General features: G+C 37.4%; 2 protein-coding genes across 2 annotated transcripts; both read right to left on the minus strand.

Moving 5' to 3' along the window:
* Positions 1-184: 184 nt before the first annotated feature.
* Positions 185-12776, minus strand: st7l (suppression of tumorigenicity 7 like). The gene is made up of 14 exons (XM_057338975.1): positions 12597-12776; positions 11836-11918; positions 10052-10211; positions 9919-9973; positions 9552-9667; positions 9352-9430; positions 8768-9035; positions 8420-8534; positions 7717-7789; positions 7514-7616; positions 4618-4768; positions 4402-4494; positions 4033-4172; positions 185-398 (listed from the first exon to the last, which is right to left on the minus strand). The coding sequence occupies exons 1-14, from the start codon at positions 12763-12765 to the stop codon at positions 303-305; spliced, it is 1701 nt and encodes a 566-aa protein (XP_057194958.1). The 5' UTR covers positions 12766-12776; the 3' UTR covers positions 185-302.
* A 1909-nt stretch (positions 12777-14685) lies between these two features.
* Positions 14686-20780, minus strand: capza1a (capping actin protein of muscle Z-line subunit alpha 1a). Its single transcript, XM_057338825.1, has 9 exons — positions 20708-20780; positions 18352-18415; positions 18176-18227; positions 17858-17921; positions 17294-17500; positions 17106-17185; positions 16408-16558; positions 15793-15855; positions 14686-15668 (listed from the first exon to the last, which is right to left on the minus strand). The coding sequence occupies exons 1-9, from the start codon at positions 20744-20746 to the stop codon at positions 15528-15530; spliced, it is 861 nt and encodes a 286-aa protein (XP_057194808.1). The 5' UTR covers positions 20747-20780; the 3' UTR covers positions 14686-15527.
* Positions 20781-21268: the final 488 nt, after the last annotated feature.

Below are 21268 nucleotides of genomic sequence, written 5' to 3' on the forward strand. Positions count from 1 at the left end.
GGGGTATGTTAGTTTGAATGAAGCCAGTCATGGCACAAATCCTATGGGACGGGCATGTGGCGTGTGAAATGTCAATCCAGAATCACTGTGCATTATATAATAAACTAAACTAAGTAAATTAAGCCGTGTATACGTGTGTGCATCATATTCAATGATGTCAGATTTCAACCAGCAGGACCAAAAAGAAAAAGCGAAACAGAATTACATCAAAGAGCCAAATCGTTTTTATTGTGAGAATAGCTTGGGGCATCTCGAGCGACATGTACAGTAGTGTTTGGTTTGTATGCGAGTTGGTGTGTTTGTCAGACGTTTGTTAGTTGATGCCACAGGCAGGAGGGCATGAAGCTTTCCATCTTATCGGCGAAAAATCCCAGCGGTGCACAGAGAGTGCTAAAGAACTGCGGAGAGAGAGAGGAAGACAAGAGTCAGACGAATGGACCTGTGTGATGTATCACTTCTAAAAGAAGATTCACATCTTACTAAAGTACTTTTTCAATTGAACTACTGTACAACGAGAGATATTGCATGTGTGATTTTATGAAAATGAATATCTTTTTTCATACGTATAAAACAATAGGTTAGAACCTAGTAAGAAGCAATAAAACAGTACACTAGTATTTTAGATTTGCTCCCAAATCTAATAGCAAAGAATGCTGAAAATGAATTTCTTGCTTGGTGTTTCCGTCTTGTTTTCCAATACAAATATCTAAAAATGCTTAAATCAAGATACATTTACTTAAGAAGCTAAATGAACTAGAGTATTAAAATGATCAAAGTGGTTTAAAAATCTGCCAGTGAGGTAATAAAAATTAACTTGAATTTAAGTGATAGTTCACCCAAAAAATCATTTACTCAGCCTCGTGTCATTTCATACCTGTGTAAATGACGTGTTCATTATGTTCTGTTGAACACAGAGAAAGATATTCGTAAGAATGTTAGCAATTTTCAATTCTGTGACATCATTGTCTGCCATAGTAGGTTAAATTAAATGGTAGTCAAAGGTGACCTAAAACTGTTTGTTTCCCTAAATCCTTCAAAATATTTCACTTTGTGTTCACCAGAACAAAAAAAGATACAATATTTTTTTCTACTATGGTAGTGGATGATGTCACAGAACTGAAAACATTCTTACAAATATCTTTCTTTGTGTTTAACAGAACAAAGACATTTATACAGGTTTAAAACAACCTGAGAGTGAGTAAATGAGGACAGAATTTTTGAGTGAACTAGCCCTTTAAGTACTTAATGAAGTCAAACTTACTTCTAGTTTATAGTTCTTACCTCACTATTTATATTGTATTAAGCAAAAACTCACAGAATTATAATTTTTAGTATATTAGGTCATTGTGCTTCTCAAATAATTGTGATTTCTTTATTTAAGAATTCTGGAAAACAAGACCAAGAATACAAAGTAAGTGCAAAGAGTCTAATGAAAACATTTTTCGTCTATTTCACCATCCACCGGGCAAAAACAGCATGTCCGATTGCTTAGAAAATATGCCGCCCATATGATGTTTCACTCATGTCCACGGCACAAACAGTGCAGGACGAGTTGCGAGTTTTGGGTGGAAAATAAAATAGCAAGCACCACTAATAACAGACAGCGGCATACAAAATTCTCGGCTGAAATATAAACTAGTATTTTCAGTAATGAGGGGAAATATTTTGGACAAATAAAGCTAAATATTTTAGAGCTTTTACTTCCCATCACTGGTAAAGGTTTTCTCGGACTTTACAATAATTGCAGCCTTGCATCCAAACAAACTTTTCCTGAAGTAACGTTGGTATCAATGTTTCTGTAGTTTTTCCAAGCCTCAAACGAAGCTGTGATCATGAGTGATTTGAATTTTGGATTATGATTTATTGGTAATACAGACCTAATACCGTCTATGGCAAATACTGAAGACTAAACAGAAGAACAATTTTTGCAAGCGAATGCAGAAGAGACTTTTAAGGGACAGTTCACCCAAAAATAAATAATCTTGTCATCATTTATTCACCCTTATGTGGTTCAAAACATGTATGTGACTCTTTCATCTGTGGAACACAAAAGAAGATATTTTGAGAAATGTCCATACAATGGAAGTCACAGGGGGTCAACGTCCTTTGGTTATCGACATTCTTTAAAATATCTTTTGTGTTCGACAGAATTAAAAAGAGAGTCATACAGGTTTGGAATGACATGAGGGCGAGCAACTGACGAAAGATCTTTTATATATAAGTGAACTGTCCCTTTAAGTACCTGAAGTGCTAGATAGAAGTATGACAGAGTTTGTCCTTCTCGGATACTCCGCGGAGGTCATGACACACACAAACAACACATTTCTGGATGGCAACCAGATCCACAACTTTAAAACTGGCGTGAAACCATGCCTTTAAAATAAACACGCGCAGTTCAATCCACCCTAAACAAGCTCCTAATGTGTTTATGAAGCAATAGATTTCACGGATGAACAGATGTTTATGATGGAGTATGGGAAAGGAAGCGCAGGTTTGAAGATGGGAGAGGGAGGAAAACTGAGGCTGGAGAGGTATCACCCATTTGAACACAGATCCAGGAAATAGATAGTGCTAGTGTAAATACGTGTTGTAACATGACAAACGAAGTTGATAAAAAGATAACGCTCAATGAGGCTCTGTGTCCTCACAATGCCAAGTTTACTGCAACGAAAAAATAAGCCATCATTCCCCGAGGAGAACAACATGTTTGGATTAAACTGGAAATAAAGTGGTGCACGTGCTTTCAAGAGAGGGATAAGTTCACCAAAAATAAAACCTCTGTCATCTTTTTTTCACCCTCATGTCGTATATGACTCTTTCTTCTGTGGAAGACAAAAGAAGATATTTTGAGAAATGTCTCGGTGGTTTTGTGTTCATACAATGGAAGTCAATGGGGGTCAATGTTGTTTGGTTACCAACATACTTCAAAATATCTTCTTTTGGGTTTCTGCAAAAGATAGAAAGTCATACTGGTTTGAAATGACGAAAGAATTTTCATTTTTGGGTGAAATATCCCTTTAAAGACTACCGAATACTCTCCACCTCACTGACAGCTGAATACTCAGACCTGTACATTTAACAGACTCGGCAGCTTGGCGGTAAATGTTCTTTCCCAAAACAAATGCCTCTGTGGAAAAACGTCAGCGTGTTTACGAGTCTGTGATAGACTATTTTATGAGGCATAATAAAAAGAGTCAAATAATATTGTAATATTCTACATCTGTTGTTTCAGAAGTACAAAGTTCCACAACTGTAGTACAGGGTTATTAAAAAAATCAGAAAAACTATGTTTGTAGATATCCTATATAGACGTCTGACCAGGTGAACTATACTAATGTGCTTGGTCTACATATAATGCTGTGATCCGTAACTTTTGCCTCTATATCGCTATATTTGTTTGAAACATAAAATTGCAGTTTACTTCACGTGTGTGTTTAAAAACACCTGACATTTCTCTTTAAATCTGACCGCAAAATTTAAAGGTTCAGTATGAAATTTAGCGGCATCTAGTGCTGAGGTTGCGAATTGCAGCCAATGGCTGACTCCACCCCTCCTTCCCCCTTTCGAAGCACTACGGTGGCTGACACAGGACTAAGATGTCGTCACGTTTTTGCTTCTTTGCAGAAGGAGATAACGTATTTACGAAACGCGCTCTGTAGAGCAGTTTGTCCGTTTAGGGCTACTGTAGAAACAACATGGAGAATTCCATGCAAGGGGACCCGCTGTGTATGTCGATAGAAATAACTCATTCGAAGATAATAAAAACATAACGCTTCATTACGTAAGGTCATACACCTCTGAACACATAGTTATGTATATTATATTGCATTTCTGTCAAAAGATCCTTCAAAAAATGACACACTGGTCCTTTAAATTATAAATCATTGTTGTCTACAGCGCCTCTAACTGAGACAACACAAAATGTTTATCGTGGTCATTTCACTTATCATACACTTCCTTCCAAACAACAAGAGGTTCAAAAAGGAAACAAATGAAACGCAGCAGGGAATGGTGAGGTGTGCAGGTACTCACGGCTTTAACAAAGACCCCCATGAGTTCAGGAAACTGGTGTGTTAGCATGGCCAGCATGGCACAGAAAGAGCACAGGCCCGCTGTGAAGAGAATGAAGAACGGAAGCTCTTTCTTCGGATACACTGAGACTTCGTGAAACGCTGGTGCAATGAGAAAAAGACAGGATGAAAAATCTAAGTCCTCGAAACTTGTCAACAATGCAGTAGTTGAACTTAATACAGGCAAGATGCTATGAAAACAGTGCATGTTGCAAGTCAACATACTTTTGTTTATATAATCATGTATTGTAAACAGTAGGATGACGCTGATTTTAGTCACAAGTCAACTTTTTAAACTTTAAGACAGTATGTCGAAGAATTCTATACTCACAAGGCAGAAGTTCTCTGTCTGCGGTCTCTGTGCATCCTGGGTAAGGATAGAAGAGGTGACCCTTCTCCAGAGGGTATGGAATAATTCTGAAAGCTACAAGAGCAGAAAAGACTCATCATTTCACATCTACCTGATATATTTCACCCCAGCAAAATCGCTTCTCAATGCAGAAGAATTTCTTTCATGCATGTGTGTAACAGGTGTGTGTGTACGTACTTCCCTCCCAGGTGCAGTGCAGGAGATTGAGCGCCCCCTCTGCCCGCTTCCAGTGCTGCAGGTGAAAGAACGCGTATGCCACCGCTTCACTGTCTCCTCTCTTTAATATATGTTCCGGAGGCAAAATCAGACTCTTCATCTCTAATAAATACTGTGGACATAGACAGGCAAACTTATAAAAGATCTGACAAATCTAAAAAGGAAACATTTTATATTTCTTAAAAAAAATGAAGCCATAACACAAGAAAAATCGGATACAGTATTGACAACCAAATGACAACCTTTATTAACGATGTATTACAGTAATGATCATTCTGGAGGAAAATATATGTTACTGTCATGAAAATAAGTCATGATGCGAATGCAAAGTTTCACGATGTAGAAAATGTAGGAAAAAAGTCCAATTTTCCTCTTATCTACGATTTCTTTATTCTTATATCTTTTTCTTATGTCTCTAGAGTTTTTATAGCTTTGTTTTTAGTTTTATTTAGCTTAATTCATATTTTAAACAGGCTTTTATTTTGACATTTTTAGTTTTTATGTTTATTTGAGTTATTTTGAGTAATTTTGTAATATGCTGTGATCATTTCATTGTTTATTTTTTATGTTGCTATATAAGGTTAATTTATTTTCATTTTATTTTAGCTTTTGTTTAATTTGTTTGAAACTTATTTCAGTTTAGTTCTGAGACAACTTTTCAATTTTCGTTTAGTTCGGACAATTTTTCGGACAATATTTGATTTGATTTCAATAAACTGAGACGTTTTCGAAGCTTTCATTTTAGTAAACTAAAATAACCTTGGTACTGCCTTTACTAATACGGTTTTACCATAAAGACGTAAAATTGTGAAAAGTGTTATAGAAATAAATGTGAAAATAAGCAGTCAAATTGACCAGGTCTCCCTGGAAGAAGAGACTGTAAAGTCTCAATGGGATTTTCCTGGCTAAATAAAAGGATAAAAAAAATAATATATAGACATTATTCGCTTATTTTTAAGACTTGATACGTTAAATATCTATAAATGTCTATTTAGTGTATTGTGACATTATGCAACGTTATGTACTGTACACGTTTCAGGCAAAATACTACACATTTTTGAAGAATGCATTAGCAGCATATGGACTGTGTGGCGCTCACAAACGTTTCTGTGTCAGTAAAGCTCTGATCAAAGCCTCTGAGGTGAATGTTATAGAGGGCAATACATCAGAATTAAACTGGATTACCCCGTGGATAACCTTCCCAAATGGCCCTGTGATCACGCTACATCACCATTCCAATAATCACGCGACAGATTCCTTCAATGCTGTATCCAGCGCACCGTCATCATTTAAAGAAATCCTAAACCAGGTTTGTCTGTAACTGTAGTATATCTTCTTACCACAAAGGATCAGTCACAAAAATACGCTGTGCAGACATGGGTAATTTAGCTTTATGATGATGACTGACACTAGACAGGCAGCTGTCCTACGCAGCGCGCCCGCACACAAACACGGTCACCTCTTTTATGAGGGATCAATTGTCAGCGATGGCCTCTTTTATGTGGAGGTTCCTCCTAAGCCCTCGCTGAACTCCCATAAGCCCCCATCTGAGGGGGTCTCGCACCTCCACCCTCCCTCTTCACCGTAGAGACCCTGAAAGATGTCATCATGCTATGGAGGTTTCGTAGACGTGCGGTGTGGGATACAGGTGCCATGGACAAATGACATCACAATGCACCACCTTGTGCACTCCAATACAATTAAAGGGACGGTTCACTTAAAAACAAAACATTTACTTACCTTCCTGTTATTCCAAACCTGTATGACTTTCTTTCTTCTGCAGAACACAAAAGACGATATTTTAAAGAACGATGGTAACCAAACAACACTAGTCCCAAATTGACTTCCATTGACTGAACACAAATCTACAGAGACATTTCTCAAAGTATCTTCTTTTGTGTTTCACATAAGAAAGAGTCGTATACAGATTTTGAACCACATGAGGGTGAATAAACGATGACAGAATTGTCATTTTTGGGTCAACTATCCCGTTTATTTTTGCAAAACTTTCTTAATAACGCCTACATTCATAGTAGTTAACGGATAAATATAAAATTTAACATATAAATAAAAAATGTGATTTATAACCTTAACAACAAAAGCTCCTGAAATTCAACACAAGTTTGATGCCCTTTCAGCTGTAGGGGCATCTTTGGCACAAGAAAGACCAGGTGTGCATGTGTTTATATTTGCAACACGTCTCAAACAGGTGCTCTTTGTAGTCTGATACAGCCTGTCTGAGGTGCACGGATGTGTGTAAATACTCTTTGGTCTGAGAACGCGTGTCTGGGTGTGAAGAGGTCACGTGAGTATCTGTGTTTGAAGTCTGATCTAGTGTTTTGGATATCGGCAAGTTGAAGCCAGGTACAAAGAACTGTAGATAATGAGAGCCGAAACATCTTTAAGGAACCATATGAAAACACATGAAAATCAAACACAGATCAAACTTTCATCCAAATATCGCTTAAGAAATCTATTTTTGTTTCGCAAAGAAAACCAAATCTTTTTTTTTTAAAGAAAATCACAAGTAGTTTATGATTAAACTTGCAACAGCATCACCTCCTGGTCAGAAAAATAACACAAAACCTATGTTTAGAAAAAGTGTGCGAATGCTTGAAATGAACATTTTTATGAACTAAAAATTATAACAACTCAAATAAAATCCAAAAATGAAGACTTGATATGCTAAAATGAAACAACATTTTTCAAAAGGTTACTTTTTTTTATAGTTTTGTCACAGAAACTATTCTTGTCATTTTCCTTAATCCCAAATACTGTTTCCTGTGGCGGCAGGAACATTTTCTGAATTCACCCGCCCTCGGCTGAACCCGTTACCTCGTGTGAGTGTGTATCTCACCTTTGGTACATGTGGGTTAAACTCCACAGCTCTGTGTATGGCCTCCACTGCGTTCATCTCTGCTGTACTGAGACCTCGTCTGGAGGCTGTTTCGGGTGAAAATCTGCACCACAACACACAATCAAAACATCATTCAGCAAACTATCATCCGTGCATTTGAATATTTGATATGCAAAACGTATTTCCCAGCATGCCAGACTCACTTATCTGACACGGCTCTTGCTTTCAGTAAGGCGGACGTGTAGCATATAGTGGCCGATTTTGGCAAGCTGATATCTGAAGGGTTTAAAACGTAAAACAATTCATCAGGCTAATATGTTCTTTGTTATATAAGCCTAGGCATTTAAGATAATTATATAATTAGTCAACTTAAAGGAATAGTTCACCCAAAAAGTGTACAGTATATGACTTTCTTTCTACAGCTGAACACAAATAAATGTAGGGCTGTCAAATGATTAATCGCGATTAATCGCGATTAATCGTATCCAGAATAAAGGTTAATATATATAAAATAATATATGTCCGTGTACTGGGCCTATTATTTTTTAATTTATAAAAACATACACCTATACATTTAAGAAAAATATACAAATTAATAAACATTTATATACAGAAATTAAATGATTGGTAAATAAAAAATAGATGTAAATATTTCTTATACATGTATGTGTATATAATACAAAACGAATATGCACACAGTACACAGACATACAGTATATTATGTAAACACAAACTTTTATTTTGAATACGATTAATCGCGATTAATCGTTTGACAGCCCTAACTAAACTACAAATATTTTAAGCTGTGTTTAAATGTAAACATTTATAGATACGTGCACTACATCTAGTGCAGTTCTCTTAAGATGTTAAAAGTTTAAAATGCGATTAATCTGATGAGTTACTTACCGTCATATTTTGCGAGGACTGCCTGTACATCAGCGTATGCCTGCAGTTCTAATAAGGCTTCGAGAAGGTTCTCGTGAATATTTAACATTCCAAGTAATGGGAATTCTTTCATTAACTGTATAAAAAACAAAAGGAAATCATTAGGCCAACATGCACCGATCACATATCAACGTTAATTTTAACGTTAACGGTTTATGTTTATATGCTTGAAAGTACCAAAGCCAAAAAGGTCATGTTAAGGTTAGCTTATAAAAAGTTCAACAAAATTCCAATTTAAGAAAAGTAGGAGGTATAACCCAAGACACGCCCATCTATAGAATGTTACCATGGTAACCATGAAGCACTCACATCTCTCATCATCTTTATAGCTTCTTTAATGCGGCCCAGTTTTCTGGCACACATGGCGAGTCTTCTTCTGATGTAGACCAGTAGATTGGTATCTTTACCAGCTGTGAAAACAGGAACGTAATTGTGCATTAGCAACAAGGTGGCATCGTATGTGAGTGTGAAGTTGTGAAAGTTCATACCACTTTTAAGCGCTTGTTTAAATAGTCGCTCGGCTTCTGCGATGGTTGTGGCTTCCTCCTCAGCCAGGAGCACGTATGCCGCGGCACATCTAGCGTGAACAAAACCATGCACACGATGGAGACAAGCAACGTACTGCGATTTAGTATGTTGTTCATTCTTATAATCCCATTTCGTTATGTAATCTGAAATCTGATTGGTTATGACATACTCAAAGCCAAATCATGCACACCGTTTATAAGCACTGCCTGACATAACCATCATCACTAAAGTAAGCTGTGCATTTTTGCACACAATCGCTGAAACAACAGCAATGTGACTGATCGAGACGCGCGTGCCGACAAAGTTACTTTATGTTACTTTACGTTACTTTAGACTGAAGTGAAAAGGACAGTCTGGAAACTCACTCGCGGTTTAGTTCGATGGCTTGATAAGCTGCTCGAATGCGTGCCTGTGGATTTCTCTCTCTCCAGGCTTTCTGCATTACTGTGGAACAAATGAGAGAGAGAAATGTATGAAGTCATTCGGTATGGATGCGAGCAAGTTACATCCCTGTCTAAACTCAGTTCTGGTCATGTTTTATAGACAGAAAGATCATAACACTTACCAGCATCTTCTGGTCTGAGCTGTTGAGTGTCCCCCAAAAAGAAAGTCTGGTGATCTTGTGCTGACAGATTCATGTCGTAGTACGTCAGGGGCTCTTTCCCCGTCACCCATGTGTACCTGAGGGGGAACATGTTTACTTTCATCTTTGGCCACTTTTATTGAGAGAGGACAAAAAGTGAGAGCTTTTGATTCTAAAACATTCTTTATCCCAAAATACAACATTTTACTACAATTCTCCAATAAGATTTTTACATGACATTTATGCATTTAGTAGTCAAGATTATCCATTATGTGTCAACCTTGGGAACGAACCCATGACCTTTCTTACCAGTTAAGCAATAGGAACAACAAACGTAAACGTAACATACCTGCTGTACTCTGCACCTCTGAATAAGTTTAAGGGATTCCTCCAAACTTTACATTCTAAAAAAAAATCAGCACGTTACATTTACTTTATAATGTCTAAAAGGACATTAACGACAAACAGTATATATCACAAACCTGCGACGTTGGATCTTTGTTCGGCATCCCCATTGACAGAAGAGAAGAGGCCGGCAGAGCTGCTGTTCTCCACTCCTCCCAGCAGAGGACGCAAGTGACTGACAGACACCTGCTCGATAAATGAGGTGCCGTACTTCCTAAAGTACCACCACTCGAATATCTGCAGGATGACAGAAGATGTCAATTTTCATCTGTTATGTGTAGCGTCATAATAATAATAATAATAATAACAATACATTTATTTCATATAGCGCCATTAAAAGTTGCTTTCTCAAAGCGCTTCACAGCAGACATCACAGCAGACAACACAATGACAACACCTTGTAAAACAACACAACAAATAATCCAATCAAGTAAAAGCAATCCTAAAATAACCGTTTTAATTTAAGAAGAGATTTAAAGGGGTCATATGACGTGGCTAAAACGAATATTATCGTTTGTTTCAGATGTAATGCAATGTGTATACACGATTTAAGGTTTAAAAACGCTGTATTTTCAACATACCGTGCATGTTTGTATCTCCTCTTTGCTCCACCTCTCTGAAACGCGCAGATTTTTTACAAAGCTCATCGCTCTGAAAAGCGAGGTGTGCTATGATTGGCCGGTTAACCAGTGTGTAGTGATTGGTCGAGTACTTGAAAATGTAACGCCTCTTACCATATTTGGAACATCAGGTTCCAACGCAATTGTACTGACAGGTACGCCCACCTTACATACATTTGGGCGGTCTTAGTCAAGTCATACCACGAACTGACGTAGATTTGTGGGGGTGTGGTTACACGAGGCATTTCAGGCAGGTCTGGGTGAGCATTCGCTTTTAGATAGAATGCATCTTTTGTTCCCACACTTAATTTTTGCAATTTTACGTGTCTAATACATGCATGGGCATGACACACCAAAGACACAGAAAAACACGTATTCGCGGCATATGACCCCTTTAAAAGTCGCTAGTGAATTTGCCTCCTTGACGTCAGCCGGGAGAGAGTTCCAGGCCTTATGAGCATATGAGGAGAGTGCTCTATCACCCATGGAGCGAAGCCGTGTCTTGGGAACAACGAAAAGACCACACTGAGAAGAACGCAGATTTCGACATGGTGTGTAAGGCAATAAGAGATCAGACAGGTACTGAGGAGCCAGGTCATGCAAAGCCTTAAAGGTTAACATAAGGATTTTAAAATCAATACGGTACCTGACAGGGAGCCAGTGTAAAGACTCCAAAACAGGAGAAATATGATCACCAGACCTGGCCCCAGACAGAATTCTAGCAGCCGAGTTTTGTACATATTGTAGTTTGTTAATGGAGGTTTTAGATGCTCCAGCAAGACGACCATTACAATAGTCAATATGTGAAAAAAACAAAAGAATTGATCAACCTCTCAGCAACTGAAAAGGACAAAAAGGACGTAGCGAGCTATATTTCTCAGATGGAAAAAGGATGTCTTAACCGTATTCTGAATAAAAGGCTCAAACGACAGCGAAGCATCAAAAATGACTTTTTTACAGTTTACAGTCTTACAGTTCAATTATCTTTTATCTTTTCAGTTCAAAACATCTTTTATAGAGATGTTTAATAAAAACAAGGTGTTTGACAGAATCTTTAGTTATTTTCAAATCAAATTATTCCCGTCGCTCGATTGGTAGAGCATTGCGACAACAGCGCAAAGGCCACAGATTTGAATCCCAGGGAACACACAAAATGATGAAAATTTTTTACCGCATGTTGTTTGGAATAAAAGGTGTTTTACCAAATGTGTAAAAGTTAATGTAAGTACAAGTACACTTACCAAAATAAGGCCAGAGATGAGAGAGGATGTGCCGGTGAGTGCCACATAGAATTTAGGTGTGAGAGTGTTTAAAAATACAGATGCTGTGGACGAACAACAAAATGATAACCTGAGAGACACAATGACTTTGAATAAAGAAGAATACACAAATTTATCACCAATGAGAACACCTGTCAATCCATCCATTTGTCAACATCTGTTCATAATTTCATAACCGATGTTCAGACAAAATATCTCATTCACCAAACAATGCACACCATTTGACAACAAATTACACAAGATCTGAATATGAACAACAATAACAAAATGCAGAGAATAAAGCATTGTTTATTTAAGCAATAAACATACTGTGTCTACATGAGCAGTAGTAAGCTGTAGTATATTGTCATACGTTATAATAATTACTACAATGTAATAAATGTAAGGAATTATTATTATTATTATTACTACATTAGCCGTTTCTCATTGCAGTTACTGTGTCTTTATGGTATTTACGAACAGAGATATCAACTAAATCCAATGCTTAACTTTCCAAGCATCACAAACCCTTACGAAAAATAACCATGGTTTTACCAAAATAATGGTAACGTTATTTGTAGTAAAACCACAGCAACCACAAATTAACTATGTAACCGCTACAATAACTTCATAATGTTTGCAGTAAAACTATGATAATGATTATATAAACGTGTCAACAAAAACACGGTTACTATACTCTTACTATAATAAACCACGGTTAATTTTCATGAGGGAACACGCACCTGCGTTCACGGTCTCCTGTAACTTCAGAGGACTTCTAAGCGCGTACACCATCGTCAACACCATAGCGAACCAGAGCGCGCATATGTACGTCCACGACCAGCACAGCCACGATTTTAATTTCTCGGTGAAACCGGGCGATTGAGGATTAATGCCGCTGCTGTCCGCCATCTTTCACCCATCGGCCGTAAACATTAGAATCATGGGATACTGGAGGAGAGATGCAGTGCTGATAGTCTCCAGCAGGGGGAGCAGCTCTTGTTTATTCATAGCCAAAACCTCTGCTTGCGTCCGAAATCACCCACTTTTGTACTATGCAGATGCGAAAATCAGTAGGTCCAGAGCCGTTGAATATGAGAGTTACGACACTTTGCTCTTTTTCTGTTTATATTGAGATGTATATATATATATACTTTTATTTTACTTTATCTTAATCTGTATTTGTGCATGTTTTTATTAAACATTTTCTGTGCTTTGGCAATGTAAAAAAATGTTTTATCATGCCAATAAAGCTTCTTTGAATCTTGAATCACAGACCGCCATAGGAAGAATGGAATGCGAACAATCCAAACATTGCACTGAAACCCATTCATTTCAGTGTCTCCCGAACGGATTTGCTGTACATTTGGTGAAATAACTGCATGTTTTTACATTTTAACGAGTTGGCAGTTGAAATTAAATGTTAAAATAAAAAAAGACTGATCTTACATTCATATTACTCCCAAGATAAAATGCTGCTATACATGTAGTCAACGTATGAATCAGTGTACACAATGTGCTAATATTTAGTCACATTTATGCAAATACAGTTGCTGTTATCTGTCCCGCTAAAATCCATTTAAATTGGTTGACAGCACGGATTTGCTCGAACTATGAGGGCTCCATGAACCACGTGACCACACGGCGGCGAGATCGAGCGTCGTAACTCATATTCAACAGCTCTGAGTAGGCCTATGTGAGAAATAGTATGGGAGAATATTGTCACAGTACGCAACTTCGAACGCGGGGCGTGCGATTAGAATACTAGTTTACTGCAGACCGTGCAGTACATACTTCTAGTTTTTAGTGAATAGTGAAATGGTTTATTTTTGGAATAAGTCTTACATACCGTCCTTTTTAGCGGTGTATACCGCGGCGCGCATAGTATGTACTAAAAATGTCATGCTATTGTAATACAGCCATACTTGAATACTTAGCACTACTGAAAGCAGTCTGAAGACAATCTTTGGCATTTTTTAGACAGAAACCAACATTTTACGATTTCAGGGAGGGTCTGACAAAACACAACACTACAGAATTTAGTTACCTGTTATAAATGGATTTAAAATAATATCAAATGTATAATATAGTACATTACGCTATATAAAATCGACTTGTTAGTCATGGGAACATTTAACCTAGTGTATATTAAACTATGGTGTCCCTTCACAATTCTTTTAAATAATTACAAATCTTACTACAATAACAAAAGTATATCATGACCAGTGTTGGGTGTAACTAGTTACTAAGTAATTAGTTACTGTAATTTAATTCCATTTCCCTTGAAAATGTGAAGTAAGGCATTACATTTAATTTAACTGTAATTTAATTAGTTACTTCTGATGTAATTAAACTAAATACTCTGTGTATACGTGTGTGCAATAGTGGAATTGACATAAAAATTCAAAGTCTAACTTTAAAATCTGTGCTTTAATGTTTAATTCACACATTTGTAATACTTTGGTCAGTTAATAATACTACTTTATGTTGTTTTATTATTTATCTGAATGAATTAAGATCCCTTTCATGTCTATCCTTGAATCACTTAACTAATCAAGGTGGATATAGGATATAGAAAGTAATTAGTAACTAAATACTTTTTGGAGAGAGTAATTTGTACAGTAATCTAATTACGCTATTGAATATGTAATTAGTAACTAATTACTTTTTCAGAGTAATTTACCCAACACTGATCATGACCCCATTCAACGATTTCTTACATTATTTTGTTGTAAAAAATTATAATAAAATCCAAGCAAACATTTATATCCCTACGAAATAAGAACACAGTGTAAATGCACTATAAAATAAATAATGAAAAACATCAAGAAGTCAGTTTGGTGCAAATCATTTATTCCTCTGGGATCATATTTGTTCTTACATTTTGTAAAAAATAGTTAGCAATAAAAGCTAGGGTAGGAGGCTGATGTGAGGGGTAACAAATATTTTGTGTAACTGCATACAGTATATATACCATTCTAAGACACCAGAGTATGACGACGGGACCATTTCCATGTGGAACAGTAACCTGAAATGACATCTTGTACAAACACAACGCTCACTTTGGCACAACCCTACATGTGATCAATTGACAGCACATTCATATACAATGGCACCCAATTATTACGCTGGAAAACAAGATGTTGAGATGATTTTTTTATGACAGACGAGCCAGACTGAGAGCTTTCATGGGCTACATAATTGTTAAACAATTGCAACTCGGCACAAGGCAAAACTTTCAAGTGTCAAGTTGCAGAACAAACAAACAAAAACGAATCTACTCAATTGATCATAGGGGATAAGTGCGACTGCAGTAAATTGTTCAGTGTGTGGAGGTTTTAGAGCGCTGATCTAGGGTAGGGGGTGGGCATACCTGATATAAGGGGTCTATACATGACGCTATACACTGGTGTCGCGGGAGGTATTTGTTCAACAGCAAAAACCTTTTGCTAAACCCATTAAAACACGCTTGCAGCCCTCCTACAATACAGAAAAGGAGACAGTCTCTTCAGCTGAGGTCAAACCGTGGCTTTTGGAAAACAAAAAAATATGACAGACACATTTCTCGAAGGACTTTCCTTCTCGGCCCTGCCTTTAACTCGGGTTTAGATATGGGCCCCCGTTGCTTGTCTCTTTGCTTGTGACGCGAGCAGTAGCGAAGGCATGCCGTGTGTCTAAGCGTTTTGCATTTCTTTGCCGATCTTGTAGCTAAGGATCTTGTTCCAGTCGATCTTGGTACGGGTGACGGGAAGCTGCCGGCGTAAGGCCTTGAAGGTGGTGTCGGACATCGTCTGGTAGTTCTCGCTAATGGCCGTCTGGAAAGCACATGACTGATGTCATTATACATGTTTAAGCAATAAGGTACGAGAAAATGTGCTATACCGTGAATACAGTCAAAAACAAAGCAATCCACCAAACAAAAACCATTTGAAAACAAACCTGGTAGTCATTCTCAGCGTTTTCAATGATTTTGACAAAATCCTTGGCAGTCTGTCTCTCATTCTGTTTAAAGCAAAAAGATCATCAATTATTAGGGCCATCACAAAAATGCAAACCGTGCTCAAACAATTATTTTTAGACAATCTTTGGCATTATTCATTAACAGTGCACAAATATTCACAGTCAATATTCATAATTCCAGTTTAGAAACATCTATACCCATTAGTTTGCATCATGATTCTTTAAATGATTCACCACCAACACAACAGGGTAAAAAAATAATTACAAGTACAACAAAATAATGAAAAGATAATGAAGCAGCATTATTTGTTCGTGTTCGAGTGAAGAAAGGAAATCATATACAACTGCAATGGCATGAGGGTTTCATTTTTGGGCAAACTATTCCTTTAATCGGGCCACAAAACAAAATAGCAAACATGCCCGACGAAGAACTCAATACCAAATGTCCAAAAACACTCCTTTTCCTGTCTGTGTCACATCTAAAAATAGAGCACCACACCATCTCCAACGTCACTCAAAGCATAGCCAGATATTCCTTACATGAACCCAGGACTTCCTGTAAAAGCGAGGAGAGCTCAAGTATGAACAACTTACGTTGATGATCAAAGACTCCTGCACGTCCTTGTGGCTGACCAGCTGCACGTTACCGTCTTCATAGTAATGAACCTGAATCTTCAGCACGCCGACCACCTGAGCGGTGGGCTGAGAAATGGAGAACTTCCATTCTGACCTGCAGCGGCCATTCCTGTGTGAAGAAATGAAAGCTCAGGTTCACAGGATGAAAAGATAGTTGTTGTGTGTAATGCCACATGCATGTCGTAAAATTCTAAATGATTGATAAGCACAGAAATTGCTGGATAAAATTAACAACACTTCTTTCAAATGAGTCATTGTATGTAATACTTCAATACTTGGTATTTCAGTGTTAAGGAAATATGTGCTATTGTGCCATTAATCCATGAGATGATGTCTGTGTGTGAAAGAGCAAAGCTATTTTGTCAGACACAACGTGTCAAGCGACCTTTACTGTCTAGCGCACCTGTTCTCCATTCAAAAGATACACAATGGCAGATAGTTCAGTAGGGTCATGATCTGGGTGGAGAACATATATCACCTAGAATGAGTTTATACATAACTCTTATGTGCTAGCTGGTATTGGACTCGAACCAGAGCAGCCCACATGAGCACCAGAGATGGTGCCAAAGGTTTCCGTGCTTGTAAGTGTTCAACAGTACAAAACAAAACGTATGCTAGATAGATATAAGGACAAGATATGGGTGCCGAAAGATTACCAGAAATTCTTGGGTTGAAACTGGTGACCCTCGATACAGGCGATGATGGTTTGCTGTCCATCAATAGTCTTCCCGTAAACCTAAAAACAAAGCAAATACCAGTTAGAAATGCACAAATTCATTCAAGGAATAAAAACAATAAGTACTTTTCATCATTGGCCAAATTGCCTCTTTAACTCGCAACTCACAGTGCAAACTCCAGTGGGATAGTGGTCTTTGACGTACGCCCTCAGAGCTTCGTCGCAGGCATCCCTCCAGGGTCTGAGGGCCGACTCGCCCTCGTATGCTTGAGTATCAGTCCCCTCTTTCCTTAGGTGGTCAAACTTGAACGACAGCTTCTTTCGAGGGTCGAAAAACCGACCGTGGCCAAGATCTCCATGTTCTGTGATCAACACCTGTAGTTTGAAGGCAGTTTAAGTATGGATATTTACACGTTCTTTGAAATAATGTTTTCTGATGAATTATAAAAAAGTAAAAATGAAACCGTTATCGAGTTAAATAGTAAATAATGTTTGGATTTCATGTTGAGTTTAATGTGTAAAGAGTTAGTTCACCCAATTATGAAGACCATGCTATTATTAACCCATGTTGCTTTCTTTTCGTTGTGAATGAATTTAAAAAACGTGGACACTGCTCATCCTCCATATAATGAAGACGACTGACGTGGTCATCTTGTGTGTTGTGGAAAACAGAAATGTGAGTATTTTTCATGTTTGAGTGCACTTTCCCTTTAAAATGTTAATGTTCATTACCTGATCCTCGTGTCCATCAAGTTTAGCAGGTGTGAACTGATCCATGTTATACTGGGCAAAAGCACTGTCATTAATATAAAAAACACGTTACGTTAAAAAAGAAAAATTACAAGCATTAAAATAATCTGATTCTCAACAAGAAAAGCTTTTATATATCTAGTATCATGATGTTTAATAGATGCATTTCTATTGCAGATTATAAACTAATTGTGTATTCAGCATCTCTGTCAAACTGAATCTTGATTATAAAGAAGACGGTCATAAATGAGACGGTAACCCAATGTGAAATCATATACGGTAAGATATAGGGTTACTTACTGAGCCGCCCCTTCCCTGAGCAGATTGTCATTATTAAGCAGTAGCCGCACATCTGAAACCAAAGTAAAGGTGTCATGTGATACGCTGTGAACATTATGATGATGTTAGTGAGTTAAATTGAAGGAAGCCTGGCGTCTGCTTTGTGTTTCTGACATCTGTGGACATGTGCTTCTCACCGTTAAAGACCTCGTTGAATTCTCCAGGAGGAGCGTGGATGACAAAATTTGCAGCAATGCGGACCTGTGCAAAAACAGAAGTTACGCGAGCAGCCTGAGAAAACCCCTAACCTGTTTCAAAAATACGTTGAGCACACATAAATGACTTTTATGATGCCTCACGTGAACCCTCACATGTGCAAGTTCTCACAATCCAGGTTTCCACTACCCCTCAAAATGCGCAAATTGAAATAGAGCATTGAAAATACGCCTCCCATGTATCGCAAAAATGTTCTCACGCTTGTATGAGGTGTTTTTTCAGGCAATACAATAAAGGCATATTTCACACACAACACATACAAGCACAGAGAGAAGGGTAAACTCTCAGCTTTGGTCATCTCCGTGTCAACAGAGTCTTTTCTTAGGAGTGCACATGTAAGCAGTAAGCCCAGGTTTCATGGCAAGGCACAGCAGGGAAGACAGAACTTTATTCTGGATTAATTCCAGGATTTCTGTGAGTCCAGTGCGAAACCCACAGTCTTGTAAGGCCACATATAGACCAATATTATATTAACCTAGTGTATATTAAACTATGGTGTCCCTTCATAATTTTTTTAAATAATTACAAATCTTACTACAATAACAAAAGTATATCATGACCCCATTCAACGATTTCTTACATTATTTTGTAAAAAAAATATAATAAAATCCAAGCAAACATTTATATCCCTATGAAATAAGAATACAGTGTAAATGCACTATAAGATAAATAATCTTGTAAGGCCACATATAGACCAGTATATTTTGTCTTTTTAAAACTAAATATTATGGAAGAATATAAACATATTTTGTTTCAATCACAACTAGGGAGGCACAGACTTTGTTTGGCTGATACCGATTTTAACAAACAAACTATTGGCCGATTTTGTTTTTTTTGTCCCAGACACGTTTGTTGTTTCCGAAATACTCTGCATAACAATATTTTTTCAGAATACAATACCGGTTGAGAACAAACTGAAAATACAGAACTTGTTGAAAAAAAAAAAACAAGGCATTTTTCTTTCAGTAAACCAACAAAGCACTGTTGAGGCTGAAATCTTGTTCACACCTTTATTACTGAAAAGGAAGGAAACTGTAGATTTTTTTGTTTAGTCTTCACTTCCGTGACTTCTTTCAAGGAGTGACATGACCAGACTGGTAAATACTTCATGATTAAAAGATGGATTAAACACTTCCTGTTGTCTTACAATAGGATTGTAACAATAATCATGTATCATAATAACACTTGTAATAGTGAACTGAAAACAAGTGCATCGTGTTTCGTTTTTTCGGCACAGAATATTCGTGCCCTGAAGTGCAAGACAAGTTTGGCAACTCTGCAGCCTTTTGTCTAACGCTGATATTCGACATAATTTATCATCACGACGCATAAAGTCTAGTTCGGTATACCGCTGCAACACGCTTTCCACATCGAGGCATTTCTGAAATGCTTCTTTCCTCCTTCAACTGGCCTCAACATGACTAACCACATGACTGTTTCGGGTTAGCAGAGGCGAGTTCGCATACGGGAACAGCCTGTGGCTTGCATCGGCGCGGGTACGGTGGGAGGGGGAGCGCGACGGGAAGAGCCGATCGCATGTGAGAGCATGCAAGAAAGAGGGTTGGGTCGCCGACACTCAGCTGAGAATACAAACAACACCAGAACTGAAGTTGCGCCCCCCGTTTCAGTGCGATTTACAGCCCAAAGCACTTCCCCCTGAGACATTCGATAACATGAAAAATAACTTGACAAATGAAACGAATCCTTTTATGTCAAACTTAATACCTATATATGGCAACATGGGGAAACTAAACTAAACTCACACGGACTTAGTGAAACGAGATATCAGGAAGAGTCACTGCATGAGCCCGATATATAGGAACATACTTCGCTATACTAGCATAAAGGGTGTTTATTAAAATCAAACAAATCTTGCATTATTTTGATACGCTAATTATTTCCAGCACTACTTAACGTTACAGCGTAAACTAAACTAACGTTACGCTGGCAATGTAAGGTAAAACTGCAGAAATCTTATAGTGGAAATTTGTCTTCAACCGAAAATGGATAATCGTAATAATTGCACATTTCAGTCACGAAGCACACATTCTGGTTGGGGGATGTAGGAGTCGATCATAGCGCGAGTTTAATATACGGTAACAGTTAGCTCGCTAACGTTAGCTTCCCTAGCGCAGCCCTCATCGCGGATCTCGTATATTTGAAAACATCCATCTTAACTGGTTATACATTTAAACTGTATAGGACAATAAAAAATGATATGTGTAAATAACAGACTAAGAGAGATAAATCAGGAAGTTTGAATCAATAATCACATACCTTCTCCTCGTCGGTAAGCTGTTCCTCAAAGTCCGCCATCTTGGCTCGACTGGACCTGCCCTGTCAAATTGCATGACGGGAGTAAAATCATAAACATGAAACATTTTCAAAATTGCATTATGTTATGAATGAAACTTTAGAGTGTATTTCATTATATAGTACTGTATTTAATTATATTTGATCAATTTTAAGGAAAAAAACATATTTTAGATATTTAGTATTATTAATATTATTAATAATTGTCCTATTGCAATATTTTGATTCAACGTTACATGGGGAACACTTTACACGTTGTTAATTTTCATTCATTTTTTTTGTATTGAGGTAATATTTTACTGTAAGCACAATTGCTTGCTTAATTAATTTCACTCAACAGTTAAATCCTTATATAAATGCCAATCGTTGTGCTCAGTGAATAAAACAATATTAAGCCATATTTGGTTACGCATACAGTCAGAGAAACACTGTCTGAATTAAACTCGATTCTATGATTTGACGGAAATGACGACGCCTAATTTATATAAATTTGATCGACCAATCCTGTTGAGATTGAATTAAATA

The sequence above is a fragment of the Triplophysa rosa genome, linkage group LG7, assembly GCF_024868665.1.
Source record: "Triplophysa rosa linkage group LG7, Trosa_1v2, whole genome shotgun sequence".
Taxonomy (NCBI): domain Eukaryota; kingdom Metazoa; phylum Chordata; class Actinopteri; order Cypriniformes; family Nemacheilidae; genus Triplophysa; species Triplophysa rosa.

Excerpts from the sequence above, each read along its gene's own strand:
- capza1a (XM_057338825.1), bottom strand. The coding sequence starts at position 20,746 with ATGGCGGACTTTGAGGAACAGCTTACCGACGAGGAGAAG. Across the intron at positions 16,559-17,105 it reads TTTCAACCCAAGAATTTCTG|GAATGGCCGCTGCAGGTCAG; the intron begins GTAATCTTTCGG and ends TTCTTCACACAG. Across the intron at positions 15,856-16,407 it reads AGGAGTCTTTGATCATCAAC|AATGAGAGACAGACTGCCAA; the intron begins GTAAGTTGTTCA and ends TGCTTTAAACAG.
- st7l (XM_057338975.1), bottom strand. The coding sequence starts at position 12,765 with ATGGCGGACAGCAGCGGCATTAATCCTCAATCGCCCGGTTTCACCGAG. Across the intron at positions 8,535-8,767 it reads CTATAAAGATGATGAGAGAT|TTAATGAAAGAATTCCCATT; the intron begins GTGAGTGCTTCA and ends TTTTTTATACAG. Across the intron at positions 399-4,032 it reads TGGGGGTCTTTGTTAAAGCC|TTCTTTAGCACTCTCTGTGC; the intron begins GTGAGTACCTGC and ends CTCTCTCCGCAG.